We start from the raw sequence: 26,764 nt of genomic DNA, 5'->3' as shown, positions 1-26,764 counted from the left end.
TCTGAGCTGATACAAAGGCTACATTTGATTTGAAGGAGTATCTGGAGAAGCGAGATATAAGGCAGGCTTGGAATACAGCCAGCGCATAAGTTCATGGTGTACGTCACTTGTCCCAAAGTTCTCCAAACTCCTCTGTAGCTCACAGCACAATTTGCAAACCCTGTAGGAATGAAGAAGTTGGAGTAGGACCAGGGAATGGGCAGGCAGAGCCCTAATGCCCAATCCTACCAACGCTGAGCATCGCACTTCGATTGTTAGAGGGGGAGAGAATTCCAGCGAAGGGCCGCTTGGTGAGAGTGTGAAGCTGTGCAGCCCCGCACGTACAAACAGTAAGAATTCAAATAAAGTGTGATGCCCCGATTAGACGGGTATGACATAGACTTCACAGCCAAAGGTGGGCTCTCCCTCAGCCCCGGAGCGCTCCAGGAAGTGTTTAAGATTAACTGGGGCAGGAGAAATGCAACGACAGCCTCATCACCATCCAGATCAGCTCATCCCTGCTTGAGCTGCCACCGCTTGAGTAGCAGTGTCCCAGCGCGCGCCTAAGGGCCACCCAGGGCTATTGCCAAGTCCTAGAGCGTGGAGAAACGACCATTTCCTGAAAGCTCTCTATTTGCCTGTATTTCAAGTGTCCCAAACAAGACAGAATGAAGCGCTTAGGTGATCCTGATGGAAAAAGGATTGTTAGTCAATTCTTCCCAAAGAACCAGTGGAAGAAAAGAAAGCCATACGTTTTTTCTGCAAGTTTAAAACACACCCGTGCTCAGGAAGAACGAGTTCTGTGTTTCTGCTGAGCAAGTGTGGAGGATATCCTGAGGTGAGACAACTCTACTGCAATTAAGAGCAGTAAATAAAGCAGCTGAAGCTGGGGAGCAGAAAGACTGCAGTGGTGAGCTCTCCTAAACGAGTAGAAAATGAACAGAAGTTCATACGCAAGTTAACAGAAACAAGATAAATAGACAAGGGTGCAAGAGGTGAGTGGGATAAGAAAAACAGCGTAAAGGAAAAGACCTAATCAAGAGAAGCGGGGCGTCACGGAGGGAGCGAAACCAAAAACTCTCACAAATGAAAAAATGCTGATACTTACCACTTTGAGCAGGTGGAAGGGTATATTTTTGAAAGTGCAGAGTAGGTTTCAGCAGAGTGAAAAGCAGTGTCTAAATATGACAGGCAAGCAATAAGAATTGCAAGACTATGGAAGTTGAAAGTGTAACTACCACAAACTTCACCTGTGTTTCCAAATCCGTCTGTGTCATTGGTAGGTAGCTCCCATCTCAGTTCAGTCCTCTGGCTCAGTAAATGGACCAAATTTTGGACCATGGCGTGGTTCCAGAGGGAGCAGATGCAAAGATGACGGCACAGCTGCAGAGCTACTCGAGGGATGGTCCTGTAGGATTATGGCTATGGCAATAGACAGTCTTTTAAAACACGCAAAGCAAAAAGGAATGCTGTGATCTACATGAGGCAGGTCTGGCCCTCCACACCTCTTGGAGAGCTTTGAACAGTATCACTGTTCACAAAGGCAGGATTTCCTCACGCTACTCTTTCCCCAGCCCCACCAAATCCATCCGTGTGGTAGGATCACACCAATCCCTGCAGTGTGGCACTCTAGAGCTGTGACAAAGTGGGAATCCGTACTGTAGTGAATGGAAAAGAGAGAGGCTGGACATGGAGATGGCGCATGCAGAATGACATTCACCACAGCCGTCACTGACAAAGTACATAACCCCCCATTTTCTCATGAAACAACTATCTTTTCATCATGTACCTATTCACTAAAGGCTCTCATACCTGCTGTTTCACAGTTACCAGTGCTTAGCCCTCAACACCCTATAACCCTGAAGATGAAGGGTACAATCAGACTACGCCAAACAGTGCAGATACCTCTTTAAAGCTTGTCTGCTTCTTCATAAGCAAATCGCTTTTGTGTATAAATAGTTTTGCCTTAGTTCCCTGCCCTCTTACCAGCTTAGATGAGTGGCTAGTACATGGGAATGAATGGTTGAGATCAGGGAGAAGAAAACCCATCTCCCTTAACACCATCGAGCTGTTAGGTTGGTTTAGTTTTTGTATCAGTCAATTGTACCCTAGCATAGTTGCATGTTAGATATGAGCGTACCCCCAAAAAAAGACAAGATGCGCATAGAAAACACGATTTTTACTTCTATACAATGTTCTTTTTTCAATAAAATGCGGAATGAGTAAATGTTACAAAAGAATGTTTACAAATTAAGTAGCAGTAAACGTGGAAAAATGCAAGTTTCTGTTCTTCATGCCTTTCTCCTTTGAACTCTGCATCCATTAGGTGCTGAAGTCACCTTTCGCACCCGCAGCCCTCACTTTTTCCGAAGTCTAAACCGCACGGATCCCACCGCTAACACTCTCCTTCCTCCCCTCACCCTTCCCCCTCCGTGCGCTCGCCAGCACTTCACAGATGCTCAGACCCAACGTTTCCCCACCGCAACCAAATTTATCTGCGTGCAAAGGGAACGCTCTGAAGAGGCACCGAGAGGATTTTAAATAAGCGTCGCAGCCCGGCGGAGCTACCCCTTTCGGGCCAGCCGGCCCGGCGAGCGCTGTCCTTGCAACCTCCGGCTCTACCGCCTGCCCCGCCGCGCTGACAGGGGAAACCGGCCGCCGCCAACCGCCTGCAGCGCTCCGCCTCACCGAGCGACACCTCCCACACCGAGGGGCAGCGCCGGATCCGGCTGCAGGGCCCGTCGCGCCGCCGCCTTCCCGCTGAGGAGCCGCCGGGGCCCCGGGGCGGGCTCAGGGCTCCCTCAGGCGCGCGCCGGCCGTTGGACGGCACCAACCGCCCTCCCCGCGCGCGCGGCCGCCGAGCACCCTCCGCCCAATCCGCGTCCCCGCTCGCCCTCGCCGGTCGGCCCCGCCCCTTCCTTCGAATGCCGTCCGTTACCGCGGCCGCCGCTCATTCAGCCAATCGCTGCCCGCCCTTGCGGCGGCGCCGCCCAATCGGCGCGCGGCGGGGAAGGCATGACGCAGCGAGTTTTCCCTCCCCCCTCGCGGCGCCTGGCGCCGGCTCGCGGCGGCGGCGAGGTCGCCCGCTCCGGCCTGTGACGCGGTGACGCACAGGTACGTGAGGGGCTGGCGAGCCCGGCGGTCACGTGGGGCGGGCGCCGCCGCTGCTGCCAGGCGCCGCGGCTCCCGCGCGCTCGGACCCGCCGCTCCGCCGCCCTCCCCTCGCCGCCGCATGCGGCTGGCGGCGCGGCCCGCTCTCCCTCGGCCCACGCACCGCCGCCGCTGCCTCCGCCGCCGCCCTTGATGTGGTTCGGGACCGGGCGGGGGAGAAGATGCCGCCGTCCAAGTCCCGCAAGATCGCGATCCTGGGCTACCGGAGCGTGGGTGAGCGCGGGGCGCCGCCGTGACGGGGGGAAGGGGGGCGGTGGAAGGGGGGTGGCTGGCCTTCCCCCGGGGCGGGCGGGCCCGGGCTCCGCAGCGCCCTCGCTGCCGGCGGGGGGGGGGGTTGGGAGGGGGGGCGGGAAGCGCGGCCCGTCCCGGCGGCCCCCGCCGCATCGCCCTCCCCCGCGGCAGCAGGTGCAGGGGAGGGGAGGGAGTGCCGCCCCGCTTCCCGCCGCCGGCAGCGCGCAGCCGCGGCGGGCGGGCGGGCCCCGCCATGGCGGCGCCGCAGAGTGCTGCGGGGCCCGGGGCTGCGGGGCCGCCGTGCCCTTAATAGGAAGTTTCACACACGCCCCCCCCCCCCCCCCCCCCCCCCCCGCCCGGCCTTCGCTTCCCTCCGCCGAGGTCGCCGCCCGAGCGGCCCTGCGGAGCCGGGAGTGGCGGGGTGGTGGTGGGTGAGGGGGTGCCGCCTCCCCCTCCCACCGTTGGCCGCTGCCGGGGGGCGATGCGGGACGCGGTGGGCAGCGGGAGCGCTCCCGCCCCGCCGGCTCGGGGAGGCGCCGGCCTAACTTCCTCTTAACGCGCCCCTGGGAAGGACTTACAGCCCGATTTTAAATTACCGAAGGGAAACCAGGTTGGTCTGTTCCCACTTCTGGCTTTTGTTTTGTTCATTCCCTTCGTATCAGCAGCGCAGTGAAGCCGGTTGTGCCCGTTCAGGCCGTGGGGGTGCGTTGACTCTGTGGCGTGTTGCCCTCGCAGGGCGTTGCGGGCTCCGTCCAGCACAGGCTCATCTGCTTGGAGGAACTGCCTGGAATCGCCCAGCACAAAGTCTGTAGTAGCTGATTTTGTTCTGTAACTGCCACCACCTGTGATCCTTCCTCCTCCTGCATTCACCATCTTTGATGGAAAACGGTTTCGGTTGTTTCGACGTTCAGGCTCTCAAAGCAGAGGGGAATAAGCCATCGTACAGCTACCCTGATCGATCAAGCTTAAAAGCGTAGATCAATGTTGAAGATAATGTGCGGTTGGAAAAAAAAAATGCTACAGAGAGATACTATGCTGCTATAAAAGGGGTTTTTACACTAAAGTAGTGGCTAAATCAGTAATCTATCTTTTGTTGTACACTCAGCAGAAAGAACCCTTGAAACAAAGCTCTGTTTTTTTTTTTTTTCGACAAGATCAAAAAAAGGCTAAATAAGCCCTTCTTAATTGTTTTGTATGTATCTGCAGCCGGTATTTGAGATGGGGTGATGTAAAAAGGATGCTGAATTTATCTAGTCCTTCAGAGGAACAGCAAGTAGTAGATTGATCAGTTTGCACGGTATATTTGACATCACTTGTTCCCGTCTGTTTCCGTTGTCTGTTGCGCGTGTTATGTTGTCTTTTCTCTATCTTCTTTGAGCACTGGCAAATACAAGCAATGGGCAGTACAAGTGGGAAGGAAGAATGCTTGAAGTTTTGTCCTTTAGAAGTTTGCGATGGCGACTGGGTGTACTGTTGAGCTGTGGGTTTTCATCTGTTGACAATGACAGGCAGCAGTCAAAAAATCGGGTGGCAGTAGGGTGTATACTCAGTTGAGCAAAAACAGAAGAAATAGTGTGCAACTGTTAATCTGGTTGGTGATGTTTTGAACAATAGTACTCATACGGAAAGGAGGGGCAAAGAGTTATCTAACGTCTATTAAGACCTACTGCTGAACTTCAAGTAAAGTTTTCTAAGACTAGTGCAGTATGAGGTTGATGGGAACGTAGAACTAAGCGGGGGGGGGGAAGTCTGTTTTACTGTAGTTTTCCTTTTGTTGTCCTTGACAATTGTGTGTTACCTCTTAGGTAAAAATCTCGCACATTAAAACTGCAAAGTTACTCTCTGTAAATATGAGAGCATTAAATTTCTAGGCAAATACTTATGTAAAAAGTTCAAGCAGTAGAAGCAGGTCACTGGGGTCTGTCTTCATCTTGTAAAGCTGTTAGAAAAACAAGAAAGTTAAACTGTGAGGTTTCGGTTGGGTCCTCTGCTGATCCAAGTATGCCTCCTGAAGTCTGGGAGGATAGCTACTGAGTTTGGCTTCAGCAAAGCTTTTAAGTAAATCTGGCTTTGTGTCATGATGGCAAGAATATTACTTGAACCCTAGGTAAGAAAGGATCCGATCTCTTTAGGACAAGCTTTTGGGTGGTAGAAAATGAAGAGCGCTGCTTCTGGGGAAAATGCGATATTTGAATAGAGCTAATGTTCATTAAGATGGGAAATAGTTCCAAAATCTGAAGGACTGGAAGGAAACGTGTTCTAAATTTCCTTTTATAATTAGGGAGCTACATTGCTTTGCCATTAACATTAATCTTGACCCTGGAATGAGGGAGGCCAACTCTGGTGAGTTGTAAAATGTTTACAGTTTTATAGGTTAGCGTAAACGCTGAGGTGACCTGCTCCCTCAAGTTGCTTGCTCTCCTTGTAATTTGTGTGGTGTTTGAGATGAAGCTAATCAGAAAATGGCGAGCTTTTTTTCCCCTCTGTCTCTTTCAGTTACGTGTTGAAATAGCCAGGTTTTGGTGACATATTTCAAGCAGTGAGCTGTTCCCTACAGTTGATGATTCAACAATTTTGCGGATCTTTCAGGTTATGAGCATGCATAGTAATGGACAAGCATGTCCTCCACGGGGATTTGTGAAACGCAGTCTGAATCTTGTGCTGGCTCCATGCTAAGCCCTTGTTCTTTTTACTTACGTTAAATTTCATTCTTATCCCAGTGCTGTTGTCAGACTAGAGGTTGGGAGTGGTATTCTGGTATAATAGTTCTCGGAATAGAAAATTCAGGAGTCTGCTTGTTTGAATACACTCCCTCTATCTTTCAACACCACCATCAACCCTTTCATATGTGAAACGAGTGTTCTGTGCTGATGGGAGAGATCACAGCGGAAGCCTCATGAATTCGCAGGCAGACATGCTTTCCGAGATGCAGACAGAGTATTTGCCAGGAACTTTGGGACTTGTTTTTTGGTGAGGAAGGCCAATTACGTGTGGGTATAGCATACAGGTTGTGGCATGACGCTAGACAAAATCACTCCTTTGGGAGTCTCCTTTGGGTTTCGCTCAGGCTAAAATCGGTCTAAGAAAGTTAAATTCCATTATGTAAGCGTGCTCTTCTCAGTGAGGTTCTGAGTAGAAATCAGATGGATTTCGTCCCAAAAATCTGAGTTTCACAATGGGAGGAACTTGACTTTGGTTACTGTTTTTTTGATAAATTACCACAGCGGACCAGCTACTTGAGACTTGATTCTGGAAAAAATCAGTCTTGCGCATGATGAAGCATAAAATTTTATAAAGTTACTCCGCTAAAAAGAATCTTCATCCTTGTATTTTGTGTATAATTTAATATATCCTAAATATAATTGGAAGTAAAGGATTTGCATGGAAATAAATCAAGCAAGACTAAGGTTTTCTGAATCTCTTCAGAGTAACAGCCACTCTAAAAAGCAGCGTATAGTTGTCCAAAATGCTTTGTGCTCAGTTTGCTTCTTGTTTATAGAAGAAATAAGTAAATTCAGATACATACAAAATGCCTGTACCAAAGAAGAGGTTTTTTTAGACCATCTTGTAAAGTAGCTTATTACTGGGATTCTCTGTACTGTATTGAACTGATGGATTTGAGATAAGCAAGGAGGTGTTCGGATCAACTGCTTCAGTCATAGGTCACTATCTCAGCCTGATTTGGTTTTTGCTGTTCATATAACTCGGGCTGCTGGTATTTACAGATATACTTGCAGGAGCTGGAATTCTATTTCTGAATTTTCTGTGTATGGACTGGTGATCTGAAAATGCTCTCCTGGTCAGTTTATAGCTCTGATGGGGGAAATGCAGTTAAGTTAGTGGTGACTTACCTATTTTCTTCCCCAGCCAAATAAATCAACTTTTTTGTGTGGGTGGAGAGCAGCCCATACTGCAGGCAGAAGTAGTCACGGTCTGTGACTGCGGCATGCAGGTAGCAAAAAAAAAAAAAAACCCATTGATGGAACAAAATTATCTGCCAATGTTAGATTTATGTGGAAAGGCTTCCAGGTGGCTGTATTAGGCTAAAAACCACTTCCCCCCACCTTGCCTGAAAGCAAGAAAGGCAGAAAAAGCAATACCTTTAATAAGTACTGGTAAATAGTAAGAATAATTCTTAGGACAAAACATACTTACAGGTTTTGAAAACGTGAGTTATTTGAATGTTCGGAGGTTTGTATTGTAAAATGGAGTTGAGGCTTTGCTTGTTGCTTCTGAAAGATGGCATCTGTTCGCACAGTAGTATACTGCCCTGAGGAGGTATCCCTTTGATATTGGACGGAGGGAAGTGGTAATTTTAGCAGGCAATAAATTGCCCGTGTAAATGTCAAAAGAGAAGGAACAGAGAAATTACTGCTGTCGTGAGCTGTAATTTGGTTTACAGAATTGGTTGTGTCCGCAACATGGGAAAGCCTGAGATTTAACAGGAAAATTGAGCGCTTCAGGATCCAGCTGATACCTAAGGTTAAAATTTTGCCGAGTCCCTAGTAAGTGCCAAGATTATTTTCATAGCGCTTCCCTCGTGAGGACCGCGTTCTCTCTGCCAGGGCACAGCAATGCTGCTAAAAGAAAAGGTTGCAGCTACCAGGGGACTGAATTGAGGCTGGAAATGCCAGCTTTAATTGCATTTTGGTGTGGCTGACTACGCTGTTCAGCAGTGAGAGTTGCTACAGTGCATTTGATAGCAGTAGCTGGAAGCACTAGAGGCAGCATGTTCAGCTGTAATATCAAGCCACCGTAGGGTTATTTGAGGACATCGTTCCAGGATTAACTCTTAAATTGCCTACTCCAATCTCTTCTAATAGTACGACTTGCAGATTTTGCTTGTAGGTTTGAGTGTTTTGGTATTTGATTACTCAATTTAGAGTTAATGTCGATGGGAGAAACCAAATGAAACGTAGATCCTCTAATTTATAAGCTATATAAGTTGAAGCTCTTCATTTAGATACACTACACTGCCTTAAGTGTAGGTTCTGGGTAAACCAACCACCTCTGCGGCGCGCGCGCTGCTGCGGAAATGTAGCGTAACCACACATTTGGGATTAGAAGAGCAGGCTAAAATGTGATAAACTAACGATTATGATTAACTTCCTGTAGCTCTCCTGGAGGTGACATTCAAGGGCATATTGTAAAAACTGCTTGACTTAATTGTGTATTCAATCCAAAACTGAAACAGCTTCTCTGTGGGATGTTCATAATGCACTCGAGCTCTGCGAATCCTGTGTGAGTCAAAATCTCTTGGTGTCAATGCAAATTACCCTCAATCGGAAGCTGCAGCCATGAAACATGGTATGGAAAAACACGAAGCTGCCCTTGTTGGTCATGGATCTGTCTCCTTAAGGACTCGATAGGTCTCCTTTTGTTTTCCAAGGTCTATATCTGAAATGAATGGCAAACTTGTGAATTTGATAACATTAGAAACTGAAATGTGCTTCCTGCGATTGGGGGGTGGTTGTTGCTTAGAATTTCTCTCTTCCAATCCTGGCCAGGAAATTTGCTTTCCTAGACGGTTCTTGCTCACTGATGGCAGATACCCTGCAAATGAAGGTATATGGGATGGGGGGGAAAGGGAAGAACGTGGAGAAAATCCATGCTACATGTTGCTTAGCAGACCTCTTAACAAGGTTTATTAAGTTTACCAAAAGCACATCAATGTGGGCCATTAAAGATTGTATTTTCTGCTTGAGAAATACAAAGTACAGTGGATGCTGAACTGTTTTTTTGGGGGGAAAAGATGCTTGTATTGAACTTGTAAGAAGTAAACAGAGGCAGGTTTTGAACAAAGTGCTGAAACAGGCTTTAAGGTGCAGCTCTTCTCAAGAGACATCCCTGCCACTTTCTTTTTTTAATTGCCATGTAATGATGGCAGATGCAAATGAACTGTGTAGGGTGGAGCTTCCCTTGGCACAAGTTGAGCTAATCCTGCGCTGTGGCTGGAAGTTGCACCTTCCTGCCTCCAGCTGGGAGCTGGCACTGGCACGCTGGGAGCCTGGTCACCAGCTCAGGGAACTGATTTCTTTCAAAAGTGTGGCCACAAGAAGGAAAAGTTTTCCTGTCGCCCAGCTGGTCGGCTCTGTAAGTGCAACCCTGACAGAGGGAAGGAGGAGCGTGAGCTGTTTGGGGAGGGTGGAGTAGACTCTTTGTGGCCTTGCAGACTTTGATTCGCTCAGACCTCTTATGAAACCACATCTGTAAGTATTTTCCTCCACCACTCCAGATAAGCGTGAATGCTTTTTCATAAACTTTCAGCAGCGGGCCTTTTGAACTTTCTCTCGGTGGAAAAAGATAGCCTTGTAAAGGTGGTGGACTGTGCATTAGGGAACCATGAAGAAATCAAGTTTTTCAAGATTGTTGTTTAAATAACCTTCTGCAGTCAAATCTAATCCTTTGATGCAGAATGAAGGAAAAGATGTTTGAGCTGCAGTAAATCTAAACCTCATTCTGAAGTGTTCAAATTCAGATGATGCTTCAAGTGATTATGATCTGCTGGAAGTTTCTGGAAGTGCTTAGTAGTAAAGATGCTGCAGTGGAGCAAAGCCAAAGGTCCAGACTGCAATGTGCAAGGCATTCAGAATCACTGATTGCCTCCCTACTTCAAAAACGAATGGAAACAAATCTAAGGGCTCTGTTGCTTTTCAGAGTAATCTTCAGTCTTTGCTAAGATATCCTACAGAATACCTGTCGCCAGCAAATACCGGTTGGCTCCTCCTTTAGTTGTCAGTATTTACTGACACTTTTGCACCATAGAGATGGTTCACAACTACTTAATCTGTTCAGGTGCACTGATTCTTCCTTAGTTTACCATATGCACTTTGATCGCTGTAGGTGCAAATTTTAAGTATAGTTGTTTGAAAGATGCAGGATGAGACAATGGTGAAAAAGGTAGTGGTGTAAACAGATGATACAAGTTCTCGGAGTGCAGATTTTGGGTTATCAAGCACGGTATACCAGTCAAGACGAAGATGGGACAAAGAACAGCTTGTGAGCCCTGGGGGCTCCTGCAAAAGGGAAGGCTACTTGGAATTTCTGATGAGACTTCTTATGTGAATTGGAGAAGTTATGACAAAAATATGGGGAGGAAATTTATAGCAGTTTAATTTGGATGAGATCTTTAAGACTTTGTGGATAATGGCCAAAGATTAATCTTTTGAGGCCTAAGAAGCACTGAATGATTTCTGAAGGCCTTTTAAGGAACGAAAGACCCTAATGTGTAACACTCAGACTTGTTCAGAAAAGTTGCAGTGCTGCTATATTAAATAGATATGAACTGAAGAAATCACAATTTCCTGTTAGATTATACTTTAAACAGTGAGGTTTCCTTTCTGCTCTCTTTTTTACTATTACACTGAATTGTTAAAGAATGAGGAGTTAATACTTCCAGAATGGTTATCTGTATTCTTCAGTATTTTAGATTACAGGGACCAGAACAGCATGCCTGACAAATTTTAGCTAGTTATTTGTATTCTGTAGAGTACTGAGTTAAGTGAATTTTTATTTGGAAAAAGAGGGAATACGTAAGTGGTCTTCACTGTGTGGGTGTGAACATGTGCAAGTGTAATATGAAATTATGATATGAAAATGTCTCTTGACAACATTGTCTCCTGAGTTAGTGGGATACATCTGTCTAGCTTCAACAACTTGTCAGATTGTATTGCCAAAACTTCATTCAATGTGTACGACCTCCTTTAAAGGTACTCTTGCTATATGCCAAAGAGCTGGGGTGCGTAATATGTAGGAAAACTCCATTAAATCTGTCCTACAAACTGTCAAAACAAGCACTTGACATCAATGCAGTGAAGTGTATTTTGCTTTAAGGCTTGGTCCTCCATTTATAACAAATTTTTGTTGTTCTAAAATCTGTTTCAGAATTAGATATTTTTTTTTTTAATTAGAACTGGAAGTTTCTGCTCTGAAACGTGCATATACACAAGCACTGTGTTTTTTGCAGTACCTTCTTCTGCATTGCTTTCTTGGAAGTGTATGTTTCTAATAGATGTTCTGCTTCATCTGTATGGTTTGACGCTGGTGAATAAATTCTAAAGAAAGGGCTTGGTTGTAGTGGTACTGTTTTAACTTTTCATGCTTGGAGAAAAAGGTTGTCAAAATTCTTGATAAACCTTTTATGGTTGCTAAACGTAAGTCTAAAAACTGTTTAAGGTAACTCAAGTTTTTCTGAGCAGTGAAGCTAAGAAGAATAAGAAGCTGTCTGAATGTTTCAAAATCATGCTCTTTATACAGAGTGTATCAAGCAGTCTTATGACACCTAAATTGTTTTTCTGCTTGTCCTTCCTCAACTGCAAAATATCTTTTGTCTCTAAGTGTGATGGTAGGACAGAGGAAGAGTTAAAGTGAAACTTCCAGAAGTGTTTCAATGACAAGTTTGCTGAAATTTCTGCTGGATGGATGTCTTGGATGGTGTTCCTCAGCCTAGCATTTGGTTCTGCTTTTGTCACTACGAACCGCTATGAACAAGTTTAAGTTAATGGTAGTACAGAAAAATAAGATGATGCCTTCTCTCTTTGCATTTCCAGGCAAAAAGGCTGTGATCTTAAAAAGTCATTACCTCGTATACAATTTATAGCTAATGACGAGGCTGTAAGATATATGCTTCTTTTTTTTTCTGAAGATGGTCATATGAGCATCCCGTTAATTTGGTGTCCAGCTGCTTATGTGGGCATGGGCTGTACCTCCCAAAGGTTGAAAGGGTTTAAAGGTGGAGGTTGGTATGGAGAAAAAGGGACAGTATGAGAAGGCGTGCATGGACCCAAGTTTTAAGGTCACCTTACTGTGGGGAAAGTTGGGCCGTGCCTCTCCAATTCTTACAGTGTGAAAACCAAAAATTAAGATATGGGTTATTTCACAAATAGCCAGGCTAAGGAAGTAAGCAACTTCTGAAGGGCTTTGCTCTATCCTTCTATAGAAGATCTTGGCCCTTGACCTATTTGCCTGTAATAGTTAATACTTTATCCATTTCTGCCAAGTAGGTGCGATGTACTTAATTTCTTAGATACTGTTTAAAATAGACTTGAATTTAAGATTAGCTGGATTAATTTATGATTTAACTAGATAATAACAGTAATAATCACTACTGCACTTTGAGAATTTTCTTTGTATTGATATGCAAAGACTTGTATAGCAGACAGATACAATGCACTGCTCTGTCTCTTGAAGATCAGCCTGAAGTTGGGTTGCCTTAAACTGTAACTTGATACTCAACTCCTTGTCCAAGTTGTGTGGTTGTGCTAGCGGAGTGCTGGGAAGGGGAGAATCCAGCTCCTGTTGGCAAGTGCTTCCTCAGGTGTGGAGCTGGACTGGCTGGAAGACACTTCACTTGTGAAAGACAGTCTAAATGGGAAAATAGTTTAATGTCTGGTGGCAAGCGTCATCCTTAGTTATCTCCCTGGGCTGTTTTCAAGTGGTTGGGGGAGGGTAAAGGTGGGGGGGGTGGTGTCTGATTTGTTCTGTGGTGGTGATGTTCTTCTTGCAAAGATCAGAGTTCTGTATTGTGACCTATTGAACTAGATAGTTTTAAACCTGAAAATAGAGAAATATGATTCCTACCCAAAAATTCTTAATCTGAAGTACCTTGTGAGCCAGCAGATGGATGCACACTGGCTAGGAAGGTAAGAACGCCAGCTGGCTGTCATGACAGGCAAGAAATTTATAGTATGCTGTAGCAAACAAGGGTTACTTATGCTATCTTTTCTGCCCTATGGCAAAATCAACTATGTCATGTCGTATCTCACAGATCTTTGGCTTAAATTCCCTTAAAATTTCCCAAGGTTGGAGGCTCTCATCATTCTTCTTGTACTCTGCATGGCGTTATCCTTACCCTAGAGTCTTTTTACTTGGTCTCTTACCCATGTCTGTCATGTCTGTGATTTTGGTATATTACTACTTTGAACCTTCCTTACTGTTAACAGATTTTCCTCTGTATTCAGAGGCTACTCTGTTATGTTGATCTGGTCATTGCGTAAACGAAGAAGGCTTGCAATCGGAGTTAGTGGGGAGGGGTTAATGAGTAACTCCAGCTGTGTAAAGTATGGTATGGAGATGGCATTTAACAGATTGTGGTTTTCTTCAACCCTCATTAATAAAGGGGAGGAACTTCACATGTTAGGCAGAAGGAACATGGAAAATGCCTATAAAGTTAATTTAAAGAAGAAAGATCTAGAATTGAATTGGAGGAGAGACAACAGTAACTTACCAAAGTTGATCTGAATCTGATGGGAGGAGGCAGGTTTTGTACAGGAAGGTACGGTTCAGGAATACTGTTTTTATGTTGGCATGGTTATGTATAGATCCACAGCAGCCTTGTGCTAGCACAGGAGAATGAAAGTGGTTCAAGGCTCAACCATATGATCATTCATCAAGACTATCTCAGTTCTACCTATGCGTCTGGTGACGGAGGTATGATGGGGTTGACCACGGTGGAAGAGAGAATCAACAGTAACCTTTGTCAGTATCCCTAAAGACCACCTTCTCTGTTTTGTGCTAAGAGATGTTGGTGTTACCAGGGTTGGTACTGCAGCTCCTGATACTTCATGCAGCTTTGGGAACTTCCGTCAGTGTAGGTCATAGCAGGTAAATAGTGCTGTGTGCCGATGCTGAGCGCCAGTAGCACCGTGCTTTCCATGAAAGTCAGGTTTTGGCTAGCTTTTGTTGACATGGGGTTGATCAGACTTTGCACCATCAGTGGAGACATGAGGAGCCTGTAACACTGACTACTTCATAGTTGTGCCTAGTGCTGCAGGCTGAAGCTGCCTTTTGTTGCTAAGATCTTCTAGTGATTATTATGCAGTTAGATTTATATATATGTTGTAAAAGTAGCCTGCCTTTGTTGGGACAAATCAGTAGTATTTTCAGGTTCTGCTACAGGTCGGCAAAGAACTCCGTGGACCTCCCTCCAGAATAAGGCTGAAATTTCTTAGCTGTAGTTGCTGGATATGTATCACATTATTTGCTTGTGTGGTGTTACCGGGACAGGGGATATTACCATTACAATTTTGTCACGTACTTGCCTTCTGTCATTCTACAAAAAAAGACGAGAGAAATACCTCTCTTACTATTGTTCTTGCAATTCCAAGAAGATCCTTGAGGCCCTCAGTGATACGCATCGTAGTATTGCAGAGAGGGTCCATTCCTCGCCATTTCAGACACATTTCTGACAGCTTACTTGGCATTACAATACGCTCTGGGTCAAGCTCCTAGACTTGCCTTTTTATAGTGACGCCGGGAAAATTTCACTGATGTTTTCAGAGACTTAGCCCTCTGCTCGGTGGTGGTTGTAAGCAGCGATGAGGTATGTGGCTGCAGTGTTTGGCAACAGTGAATGCTATGGCTTCAATCCTTATAAAGATCCTTATAAAGGAAGAGTTTATCCTGTTTCCGTATCGAAATGTTATGTTTAAAATCCTGATGTGTACCTGTGCGCTCTGGCTTGTTCAATGGCACGCTGCTTTGCCAGGTGGTCGGTAGTAGCACATAACTTAACACGGCTGGTGTTAAGTTCAGCCAGTTGTGTAGAAATTAAAAAAAGGAAAATGATGGCTGCAAACCCACAGTAAACCTGAACAGCTGCTTTATCCCACGTGCTGTGCATAGAGTGGAGTTCACCAGCTTTTGCCGTTAAATTCATCTGTGCTCCAAGTGCAGTTACGGCAGTGTCTGTGCAGCGGATGGAGAGCTGGTGCTGGTAACCACAGCTGGAAAGATCCGCTTCTTGAATAAGTGTTTAAAACCTGCCAGTCCTGGTATTTCTGGCTTGCAGAAAGGTAATTTAAGCTGTACACACCAGTGATCTTCAGCATCAAGAAAGAACTGACTGGAAGTTGGGAGTTCATTCCCTTGTGTTGAAACTGAAACCGTAAAGACGGAGAATGCATGGAATGCATTTAAAGCAAGAGATGCACGTTTTTATTTCTAATGACATAGCATTTTAAAACTGATTTAGTGACGAAACAATGACAGTTACTACAAATATCTTTCAAAGACATTTCCTGTTGTACATAGCCAATGATCCAAAGAAAGGTCAAGTTTATTCAGATACCTAATTAGCTGCTTGAAGTGTGTGCATAGGGAGAGAGGACTTGGCTTTTACCCAGCAGTATGACTTGAATTTTGCCTCTTCGGGGGAAAATCAGTACAGAGTTCAGACTCTTTCCTTCTAAGTGTGTCATAAACTGAAACATTAGGGTCTGATCTTTAAGCTTAATAAGCTTCCCTTTAGAAGTCTAGTATGTCAAGTAGTACTGCCTGATTTTTAGTTTAGGAATACATTTGCTAATTATGCTAGCAGACATGTCTGATAAGTGAAGTTGCCTCTGAATTTCTACAGCCACCCGCGATATTTTAGGCACGGTGCTGTGGGCAGGGAGCTGGGAAGGTGCTGCAGGGATGCACGGTTTCTGCAGGAGGTCCGAAGGGAATACAGAGGATGGTGTTTATCTGAGCAAATACTGATTGACCATCTTGGGTGTGAATGTCTGGATTTCCTTTGTAATTAGGAGAGCCCATGATGCATTGCCATGACCTGTTTAAAGCATCTTGGGTGCTGCCATCTGTGCATGTATACCCTGGCCAGGTGAGGTGCATGCCACAGGTTTTCTGGATTCCTTTAAGCCATGTAACAGCTTTTCCATCTTTGACAACTGATAGTAAACATGTGGAATTAAAATTGGTTTACCTCATTAAAAAAGAAATAATCAGGCAAACTGTGGCACAGACTTTTCTGCCAGCAAGGGTAACAAGCAGTGGTAATTGGTCTGTGCACTAACCAAAACACTTCTTCTGACATGCCTTCATTAAGGTTTTACTGACTTAAATGGAGACAAAATGGACACCTGGAAGTGTCAACTAAGCTGTTGCAGCAAAACGATGGAATTTTTCTGTACGTACTTGCCTGGACATCTAATACGTCGCAACAAAGCAGAAGCGAGTGTTGAGGGGTGAGCACTGCAGCAGGATGGAGCAAGCTTGCTGTTACACATCAGGGAATAAAGCACGTGCTCTCTTCTTGCTTTCCTTACAGAAAATATGATCTAGAGAGCATCATTAGGACTTTCTGGTTTGTGTTTTGAAGACTCATTGCTGCCAACTTTGCAGGGGCCTGCAAATATGCTTGTGAGTGTGACTGACTGCTTTGAAATCTGAAGAAAATAAAGGAAGCCATCTGACTTCCTTTCTAAATGACTGCCTCTCAGATTTCTTCTGGCTTTCAGAGGAATACCTTTGATAAACCTCAAGAAGATTGTGTAATGCAGAAGGAGGGGAAACCAGCATCAGTATGTGTCCTTTTCTCCCTGCAGGCTTGTGTTCTTGGAGTTGCGGACCATCATGTGCACCACCTCCTCTACAGCAGGAGCGGTTCTTGCTAAAATACCTGGCCCTGTCAAATATATTTCCTTATATCCTAATATAAAAACAGATCAGGAGAACGCAGGGAACAGCTGTAGCAATGGGATAAGAGTGCCACAGAAGTTGAAAAAGGGCTTGTGTTGTCCTGAAATGCTGATCTGCTGTTTCGTTTGTCATGAAGGTCTCTTCTGCTCTTGAGGTCCCTCGCTACCAAAAGGTGCCTCATTGGGGTCCTCAGACTTTCATTCTTACAGGATTATAAGGGCAGATCCTTCCGTCTGTCCTTTAGAAAGCTCAGACAGCACTTTGAGAGCAGAGGAGTGCCACTGCTCTGTATTGCAAATCAAACATGAGTATCATGTGAGCAAGTGCACCAGTTGAACTCTCTGTGTTGGCAAGAGTTTTCTCTGTAACCATCAGAAAATCATTTTTTAATCCCGGTATCATAGTGTTTACGTCGGAAGGAAATCACTACAAAATGGACAAAACTGCAGCTCAAAGTAGATGTTTATAAGTGATAATTCCTCATGATTAAAAGTCTAAAGGTAGAATTAAGCTGCATCTAAGTAAAACACAGACTACTCATTTTATCACTGTCTCCAGAGGTTTAGAAACATAATTCTTTATCAACCCAGATGTATTGTTTTTATAGTCATTAGAGTGATTCACCAAACTACATACCAGTGGACTGCAAAACGGCAACTACATAGCCATAATTAATACCTGGGGGAAAAAAAATCTTAATTAACCATAGAAAGTTGCTAATGATGAAGCCTGAGATGAATGATGAGCTAGTGATGGATTCTGAGATCATCTGCTATCTTGTGAAAAGATTTTTGTCAGAGCGATGCTATGGTTTCCTTTGCTCCCCAGTTAAACCTCCATCTGCTCCAACAACTTGTTCTGTCCCTTTCTGTTCTTGCAGCATGGAGGTATGGAAATAGGACAAATAGCTAATCTGCACCGTGCAAATGCTGGTTTCTCCATTTTGTGCAACTTGGTATTCTGAATTAAAGCAGATAAAGATCCCAACATTCAAGTTAAATGGAGTGTAACTCACGGTATGAAAACTTCGGCTCTGTGAAGGGTAGTAGGCTGAGCAGAGCCGTGCGTGACATATTGAAGGTTGGGTACGCAGTAGGTCTTAATCTAATTTGATATGACTGGCAGCATTTCGTTATGAAATTTCTTGAACCCTTTTGTGACAAAACCTGAACTAGTTTGTTCTGTAGGTAATGCTGAGTAGTTCTACATAGAGACTAACTTAGGTAAGGTGCTAGGCTTGTGGTAGGAGTGGATTAGATGCTGCCAGCTGTTAAGTGTTTCATAATTAAGCGAAGCACATAAGCAGATGTTTTAATGGAAATAAATGGGTTAAAGAAAGTATGTATCTAAAATTCTAACAGAACGGAGAATTGCAGCTCTTCAGTAGCTGTTGCTCTTGACCCGGTCAAACTGTTTACTGATAGCTTGTGCAGACGATCTCGAGTATTGAGAAATTCTTCCTGTGGAGATAAAGTGCGTTGTACTGCCGGTGGCCGTCATTGTGGGGGTGCCACGTCCCAGGGCAGCTGCAGAGCAGAGCTTGCACAATGCCTTGCTTGTGGAGCTGTTGTTTGACTTGCTCGCTGGCCAGTTGCATCATTTCTATCTCCTGGGTTTGGGGGGAAGTTGGCTGCGGATGAGAATTTTCATCTGGGCTTTCCCTCTTGCCTATTGCAAGGAGAATGAGGATGTGGGACAGGGACGGCGGGCATGTGGTGGTGCACCGAGGAGAGGGCATGGTCTCTCTTGGGGGGGAGGTGGGGCAACTGTCTGGGAGCCCATCCATGCTCGGTTACTCATCTTCTTGGTAAACTGCCTGGTGTTGTAAAGCGTGAATTTTAAGGCTAGATTAAATACCACAGCTCTTGTCCAAGCAGTAAAAGGATAAGTAAAAACTCAATTTGGCAATTGTTTGGCCTTGACAATTGTGATGGCGTTTGAAACTGATGTGCGATGACTGCACTACGCAGAGTGTTTATGGACGTTCTGCTTTATGTACTGAGTGGTCTATTGTATGAGCAGAAATACGACAGCTTTATTTTTTGAAATGGCTTTCTGTCTGAAAACCTGTTCCTTTTCTGTTTTGACAGTGGAAAACTTTTCTTTACCACTCCTGCTGCATGTCATAAATAACAAATTGTGTTTGCAAATACCCTTTGGGTAGTTTTGGACAACTTAAGTTTTGGCCACCTGGGACTTGTATTCTAAACACTTGTAAAACCCATTTGTCCCAGCCCTTACCTTCTGTCTTGTTCTTCCAGGGAGAGGCAGAGTTAGTAAACTTGCAGGATTTTGCTTACAACTCCTCTGCTGCAGAGTATCTGGTGCTTTGAGATACTATAGCAAGTACAGCTGGAGGAGTCGCCCTGTTGCCCTGCCCCAGTGTTGCCCTTATTTGATTTATTTATTTCTTCGTAATCTTTTGGAACTCTCTGATTCTGAACAGAGTCAAAAGGTGAAACCATAATCTCCTTCAGTAAGATTTTGCAAATGTTTTTTCATCTTGAAATCACAAGTCTCCATCAGTTTAGTGAACTGCTTCTAGCAGACTTTGTCTTGCTTGTGCTCGTGACACTTCTCCTTTCGGTCTCAACAGATGTTCATTTTCTTAAAACTTGAGGGCAGTGGATACACTAAAAGTACCAGCATGGAGGATGCTACAAGGAAAAGTTTAGCAAACTAAAAAAAACCCAAACATTTGGCGTTTGTTCCAAATGAGGGCATACTAGAGCTGATCCTTTTTTGAGGTACGCACCCCCGAGTAATCAATTAATCAAGTTTTTGCTGCTGGTGTCAGGGTCTCTCATCCTTTTAGGCTGACGCGCGCTAGCAGCGGGTGCGTGTTGAGGCCGCAGTGTCTCCCCGCGGCCTCCTCCCTGCCAGGCTCCGAGAGGGAGTCAGCACGTGCAAATGCAGTTGCCTGCGGTTCCTTGGCCCCTGCGCTGCGGACGTTGCGTTTGTGCTGTAATTCTCTCTGAAAATGTTGCCTGCCTTTCTGGGGAAAGAGGAGATAGGAGCTAAATTGTCAGCTTAATTTTCCTCTCCGTCTGCGAGCATAGGTCAAAGGCCTGGAATAAAACCTGTGGGACAAAGTTCAAGCCAAGCTGTTGTTTACATGCTCCTGCGTGCTTCTTGGGCATGGGCTGAGACAGGGCACGGGGGTGATAATGACTCTGGTTTTAAATTTCCTGCATCCCCTTTGGTTTAGTTGGATACTGTTGCCTGCGCTTATCCCAAGGGGTGCCTGGCTGAATCCAACACTGGAGAGCTTCCCTGTGTCTCATCTAGGAAAGCAGGCATCCTCTTCTGGAAGACTTGATACAAAGCTTGGAGGAATTCAGGGGGAGAGTGTTGGAACACTGGTTTTGTCTATTTTTGTTTCCTCCTCTTTCACTGTTAAGAGGAACGCAGTGATTAATACAGCTGGATGTCAAAAGCGGCATTTTCTGTTGGCTCCGACTTCTTTCTAGTATTCAGTTTCCAGACTTAGCACAGACAGATGCTAGCAGTCAAGACTTTCGGTTAGTTTAGGGTTTTTCTTAGGAGGAAAAATGTTCCGTGGTGATCTCTGCTTAACTTAGCTCTTATCTTGAAGATATATAACACCCTAATATAGGAATAGTTCACTTTGTTTTAAAATGGAGTGCTTAATGTGCTGGTGTTGGCAAAGACCCTGGAAGCATGAGCTCTGGGTAGCAACTTCCTAAGCTTATAGCTGAAGAATAAATAGCCTGAAAGCTCATCTCACTCTCTTAAGTGGTGTCCAAAATACACGCTTTTAGAAAGTTGCTGGGATGCGCAGTCTCACTTCTAAGTCTGTCCTTATTAGGATGATTTCAGATGTGTGTGGTTGCTTTGCGCCCCCCCCCCCCCCGCTGGAGCAACAATTTAAAGTGCAGTGTTCTCTGTAAACTCATGCACAGCGGGTATGACACCTTTAGTTATGGTGTTAGATGTATCAGAAAGTGGTTTCCAGGAGCTTGATTTGAGGAAAAAGCAACTCTTAACGGGTTGTGCGTTGATTGGTCCTTTTGGCATTTGTCTGCTTTTTTTAGCATTGTATGTTGAATAAACAAGCATGATTGATCTGAGACGGCAAAGGGGTAAGCATGGCAGAGCTGGGCAATGATGTTAAAATAAACCAAACAAGAGTTGATGAAGGTTATGGGTGTTGGAAAATCCCAAATGGTGGTGCTTGGTGTAATGTTTTCTTCCTTCCTCCTGAGAAGTAAGTCCTGGAAGTGCTGCAGTTAATGAAGGAATGGACTGCACATGTAATATAAATATTAAGCCAAAGTTCCTTTGCATCACTTTGATCCTTGTACTTTGTCTGACTTGCAATTTTTTAGAATGTCTTTAGCAAAATGACTTGCTACATATGCTGATAATAATAAAAAGTCAAATGTGAACAGATCAAGAGCCTTGTATGATGAAGCAAGAGTGGGGGGGGTTGAAGTGGAAAACTGTTTTTTAATATCTTCTGAAGAATTGCCTAGGAAATAACACTTCCTACAGCGAAGTATAAACATAGCATGGTCTGAACACTGCAAGCGGGCAATCTTTATCCAAAGCAATTAATTCTTGAAAATAGGTTTACTACATACTTCAACCACAACGTTGGTTACTTACAATGTCATTGAAAGGCTTCCACTCAGTAGGATGATCTGGAGTCTAAATTTTAACTTGAGGTCATATTTTGTTTGTGCTTCCTGCTGATGAGAAGAGTATAAAGGAGCATGAAGAATATGCTCATGTGCAAAAAGCAGCTAATGCACTTGGCAATCTTTAGAAGAGTGTATTTATCCAGTAAACATAATGTAATAGGATCTAGTAGATTCCCAAATGTAGAAGATGTGCTGTAATGGAAATTGTGTTAAGACTTCAGTAATGCTTTGAAAAGTCTTGAGTTGCAGAGCTCTAAAGGTGCTTTTTATGGTTATTGTATGCAATTTGCTTTTACCATCTTGCAAAATCTTTTAAGACTAAATCAGTTTTCATTTTTTCAGTCTGCTACTAAGTGCAACGTTTTGTGTTACTCTTCATTGGGGAGTGTATGATCAGATCAGCATAACTGAAATTGGGAATGTTGTCTGCAAAAGTAGCAGTTAAATTGCTTTCAAAAGAAAGAAATCCAATGATGCCTCCTCAATCACTCTGCTTAAAATACAGGGTCCACCAATCTGTTGTAGTGTGGCATTAAGAGGATTAATAGGAGAGTATACTGATGTCAGGAATTTTGAGATCATCCTTTTGTCATGAGAAATATGTCCAATCTCCTAATCAAACCAAATTTGGCTAATTCTGTCCAAGTTCCTAGTTTTCTGTGCCATGACTGAACATTATTTCTATTTTTCCTTGCTTCTCAACAGAAAAACCTCCCAAGTATAGCAGTTTGTTAGATTTAGTTTTATGAGGATTGGACACTGTTACTTTTAGATTTGTTGTAAACTGGAGGAGGTGCTTCAATTATGCTATGCTAAAACAAAAGCAGAACGCATGCGGAGTAGCTTTTGCGCTATTCTTTATATGTTCAGGAGACCCAGTTACTAGGAGTAGGCACTTAATTTAAAAATAGGTCAGTTGTCAGGTATAGATAGTTTAAATGAACCATACAAAGCTCATATTGCCTCTTATAAAAACATTAGTGTATCTACTAGTGAGTGTAAAGTGGTAACAGCCTGAAGACTTGTTTTAATACAAGATTATCTTTTTAACACAAGATTCTTTTCCTTGCTTTACAGGAAAATCTTCACTGACGATTCAGTTTGTGGAAGGACAGTTTGTTGATTCATATGATCCAACCATAGAGAACAGTAAGTAAATAACTGACAAGCTGCTCTTCTGTACCTAACTAAATGCTATCAGAAGTCTTTGTAGTTATTACTTATATAGGCACTTACCTGTTAACATTAAAGCTCATTAATTAACTGTTAAATTTTATTACTCTTTTAAACCAGTGCTTAGCCAGCTACAGTATTGCAACGTGGAAATAATTGTGTGTGTATTTAACACTAACTGAAGGAAAATGTAATCAATTTGGCTAAAATGTATCTCCTTTTTATATTATATGTATGTATGATGTCCAGCACTTCAAATTAAGTGTGTCATACCTATATGAAAATGTGCCACTGCATACAAATATTCCAAAGTCTCAAGTGTCTTATTTGATCATTATATCCAGATGAACACAAAGCCAGCAATACCAGTCAGGGGTAAGTGACACCTTAGAAGGCAGACACGCTGTGGCCAGGATAAAAGGATAATCTTTTAAATTACTTGTTTCCAACTGGTTGATAAAAATCAACTTGCTGCAAATACCGGCTAACTGACTTCTCAAGTGTCTTTTTTTCTCTTGGCAGTTTTTTTAATATTAGCGCCTTTGTGAATAGCTAGCATAGCGGGTGAGTAAAGATACTAATACTAAAAATGCTGCCAAGAGCAACAAGTTACTTCAGAGGTGAGTTAGACCCGGTATTCGTTACAATCCAGCCACCCCTTTCTGAGCTAGTGGTTGTCATAAAGTACTCGAGCAGCTGTGGTGCTAGGCTGAGTAACTTGATCGTATTGGCTCACTTTAATCATGTGGCAAATAAAACTTTGATTTCATGATCGTAACCCTGGAGTTCTTGTATTTTAATGACTTCTGAAATGCAGTGGTAGCACATGTTTTTACTGTTTTGAACTTGTGCGGTAGGATGTTAAGCCTGTGTGATACTCTGGTAATTTGAATGAAATAATTAGCAGAACAGTGCTTCTTTTTGGTATATATGGTGATAATTACAGATCAGTAGCTATCAGGATAGTTTACTCAGGACTACTTTATTGCTTAGAACTACAAGTCAAATGCTACTTCTTGAAGAAGCTCTAAATGTGCTTTAGCGAGTCAGTGTGGATAATTTGCCCCTTGACCTGAATGATCTGTTAGTGCTTATACAGGTGTCATTAACATTAACACTTTCTATCATCCCTTCCTACTTTGTTAGAATTATAAATAAGGGGTTTTTTGAATTAAAGTTGCTAACAAAGTATTGGGGATCGGTTTCTGTATTATTATCTGTATCTTATTATCAGTTGGGACAGGTTATTTTTCACTGTCTGTGCTATATAAATGCAAAATACTTGAAGTAATCTTTTAGTTTCATGCAGGTATATGGGAATGAATAAAGCCTGAGAGACGGGTCAAAGTCGCTCCAAAATACTGACTCTGCATCTTCTTTTAGGATTTTCACACTTTGATACCAGGGTGGCTTGTTTATCCTTTACAGGCTCTCGTCCACAGAAACCTATTGTCTGTAACTGCTGTTAGTAACTCTGTAGTTGTATGTCTTGCTCTGGTAGTGTTTCTTAACCATATGAAAATACACTCTGGATGAATTCTACACTTACTTGACTCTTGTAGTCTGACTGCTTGCTAGATTTAGACTCTAAATGTTGAGCATGTCATGGCCATGAAAACTTTGTTGGGAGTGGGCGTCTTGAAAAGGCTTAATGTTCACTTGATTTCTTATTTGTTTGGAAAACAAACAGCATTATTCATTTGGTGAAAGTCTTGTGATCTGCGGCATGGCTGGAGGAGTTTCCTTTCTGAAAGGTAGAGAATTGAAGGGCCCTTCTTGCATCAGAACACGTTGCTGGGAAAGTAAGGGTTGAACACGTAAAAGATGTGCACTGCGGTTCAGAACAGTAGGAGTCTGTCCCATCCTTCAGCCCCGTTAAGGCCTGACAGAGAGAATGTTTTTAAAATGCTTCTGTGGGGAACGGAAGAGATAACACTCAAATTTACCACTAAAATTTAAACTATGTTGAAGGTATCTTTTTTTTTTTTTTTAAGACATGTGAAACTAGTTTTGGTGGGGTTAGTACAAAATTACTCTTTTGACTTAGGTTCTTCGTCTTTTTAAAATGCTTTTTCTACATACAAATCTTTGATCAGTCCAGTCTTCCGACATTCCCAGTTGTATGTTTCTGATTCTGTGCAGGGTCACAAGACACAAAGTATGTAATCAACTCTTTTGTTGTTTTCCTGGCTTGTAATTTCAAACCTGGTTGACCGTGCTGGCGAAAGGGGTTGAGAAGTTCCTATGCTGGGGCGGTGTTGGAGAATGATGCATTCTTCCAGTGCTTTATAGCAGGTTATAAAACCTTTTCAGTTTCATCTAGTGATTGGGTCTACATTAGTGTCAGAAACTTGGAAATGAAAAAAATACAGGCTAAAGAATTGTCTGGCCTGTGTGATTTCCTGTTTTGTCTCCAGAAAATTGTTACGGAGAATTCATTACAGTATTCTACCAGCACTGATGAAAGGGTAGAAAGCCGCCATACTGCTGGTAGCTTAATCTCTATAATTTTTGTCTTCACATAATAAAACTTGCACAAAAAATTGAGTGTAAAGCTAAATGGTATAGAAGGCAAGCTATAGTTAAGCTCTTACAGGAACAAGCTGCATAGCGTATACGCTTCGAACAATAGGAATAAGACCTAATATTGTAGTAGATACATTTTTTTCGATGTGAAAATCCTTGCTGCCTTTGGAAGTGGTAAAGGGAAAATAAGCTGCATCAGGTTTCACTTAATGTTTGTTAAAGTCAGCACTGCTTCACTGCTGCATTTTCCTTTGCTTATATTACATGAGAACCAGAAAAGTTGGTTTATTTAAGCTAACGAGCGTGTTGAATTCAGTTGCTTCTACTAAACTTGTGTATCAGGAAATGTAACTTGTAGAGTTTTTTTAGCAGCAACAGAGCAAAAAGTTAATTGCTTAGCAAGATAGATTTTTCCCTTTCTGAATGTCCCAACTGGAGTGACACTGCGATGGGTGGCTATTCTTGAGAGCGCCAGGTTGAGAAACTAGTGGAACGATGACTTGTGGGAGTGTTGGGAAGGGAAGGAAGATGCCTGCAGAGCAGGAGTGTGTGGAGGGAGTCTGTGCGGACACTGAGCCAGATGGGGCTCTGAAGGCAGGTTAGCTCAGATGAGCGAAGATCAGAACAACATAAAGCTACAATTTTACTGGAATAAAAACTAGAATCTTAATTTGGAACTCCAAGCAAATAGGTCAGAAGGACTAGCTGATGAAGATGTGCACATAACTCTCCCCACCCCCATCTTTGCAGGGATGGCTTTGGTTATCATTAATTCAGTGACTTTGTGTTGCAGGAAAGCTGACTTAACTGCCTGAGTCTTAAAAATGTCTTCTCCAGCTCCTCTGAGGCCTGCCTGGCTGCTCACTGCTTTTCTTTTCAGTGTCGGAGAGGCTTCTGGAACTGTGCCGCAGCTCTGTGGTCTTCCTTTCTCCCCTAAACAGGCTCAGTAGCTACCCAGGGAAAGGAACAGTCTTCCCCCAAGGGCTTCCTACCTCCATCCCATGTTTTTTAATACAATTGTGAGTAGAAGCATAGTAGAAATGGAGGGTGGGCTGGAGGCACCCTAGTAGTTTTGGAGGGGGATACCTATAGGTTTAGATGGGTCTGCTAGAAGTATCTTTAAGGCTAAACTTCTTCCATGCATGTCATGGCAGCTGCGCTGGAGGGGTGAAGTATGCTTCTTCCCAGGAGCTGCCGATGAGCAGCCTTCTCAAGGGGTGCAAATGAAGCTTCTGAGAAAAATTAAAAATAGCTCTGTTGCATTGCATATCTCAGTGGTGTAAAAGATGTCCTGACAGATTAGTGACAGGCATTGACTTTGGAATGAAGACAAGTGGAAAGGGATGCAGAAGGTAGTAACCAAGGAGCCCTTACGAGAGGGTTGTATTTAGCTACCAGGCAGCAGCTATGGGAATAATGCTACCTTTACTCAGTAGCCTGCATTCGGATGCTTGGTACTGATTTTTTTTTTAATCATAATGTCTTGTTTTCGCAGCAGCTGTCATTTCAGTTGCACATGCAAATCATTTCATTCATGTCGGCCTAATTGAAATATACTTGATATTAGGGTAATGATGATCAGCAGCTGATGGAGTTGCCCC

General features: G+C 43.7%; 1 protein-coding gene across 2 annotated transcripts in view; it reads left to right on the top strand.

Annotated features, from left to right (window-relative positions):
• Positions 1 to 2,993: 2,993 nt before the first annotated feature.
• The window catches only part of RHEB (Ras homolog, mTORC1 binding), a 41,862-nt gene continuing 18,091 nt past the window's right edge, over positions 2,994 to 26,764 (top strand). The window contains exons 1-2 of one of the 2 annotated variants that reach the window (XM_063324364.1): positions 2,994 to 3,363; positions 22,542 to 22,613. In XM_063324364.1, the coding sequence (XP_063180434.1) occupies positions 3,312 to 3,363; positions 22,542 to 22,613 (124 nt within the window). In that variant the 5' untranslated portion in view covers positions 2,994 to 3,311. The remainder of the gene's footprint in view (positions 3,364 to 22,541; positions 22,614 to 26,764) is intronic. The other variant, XM_063324363.1, reaches the window with a different exon arrangement.

This window comes from Chroicocephalus ridibundus, chromosome 2, assembly GCF_963924245.1.
Source record: "Chroicocephalus ridibundus chromosome 2, bChrRid1.1, whole genome shotgun sequence".
NCBI classification, from domain to species: domain Eukaryota; kingdom Metazoa; phylum Chordata; class Aves; order Charadriiformes; family Laridae; genus Chroicocephalus; species Chroicocephalus ridibundus.
The sequence above is the reverse complement of the archived record's forward strand: the minus strand, read 5'-3'. Positions and strand labels throughout refer to the sequence as shown.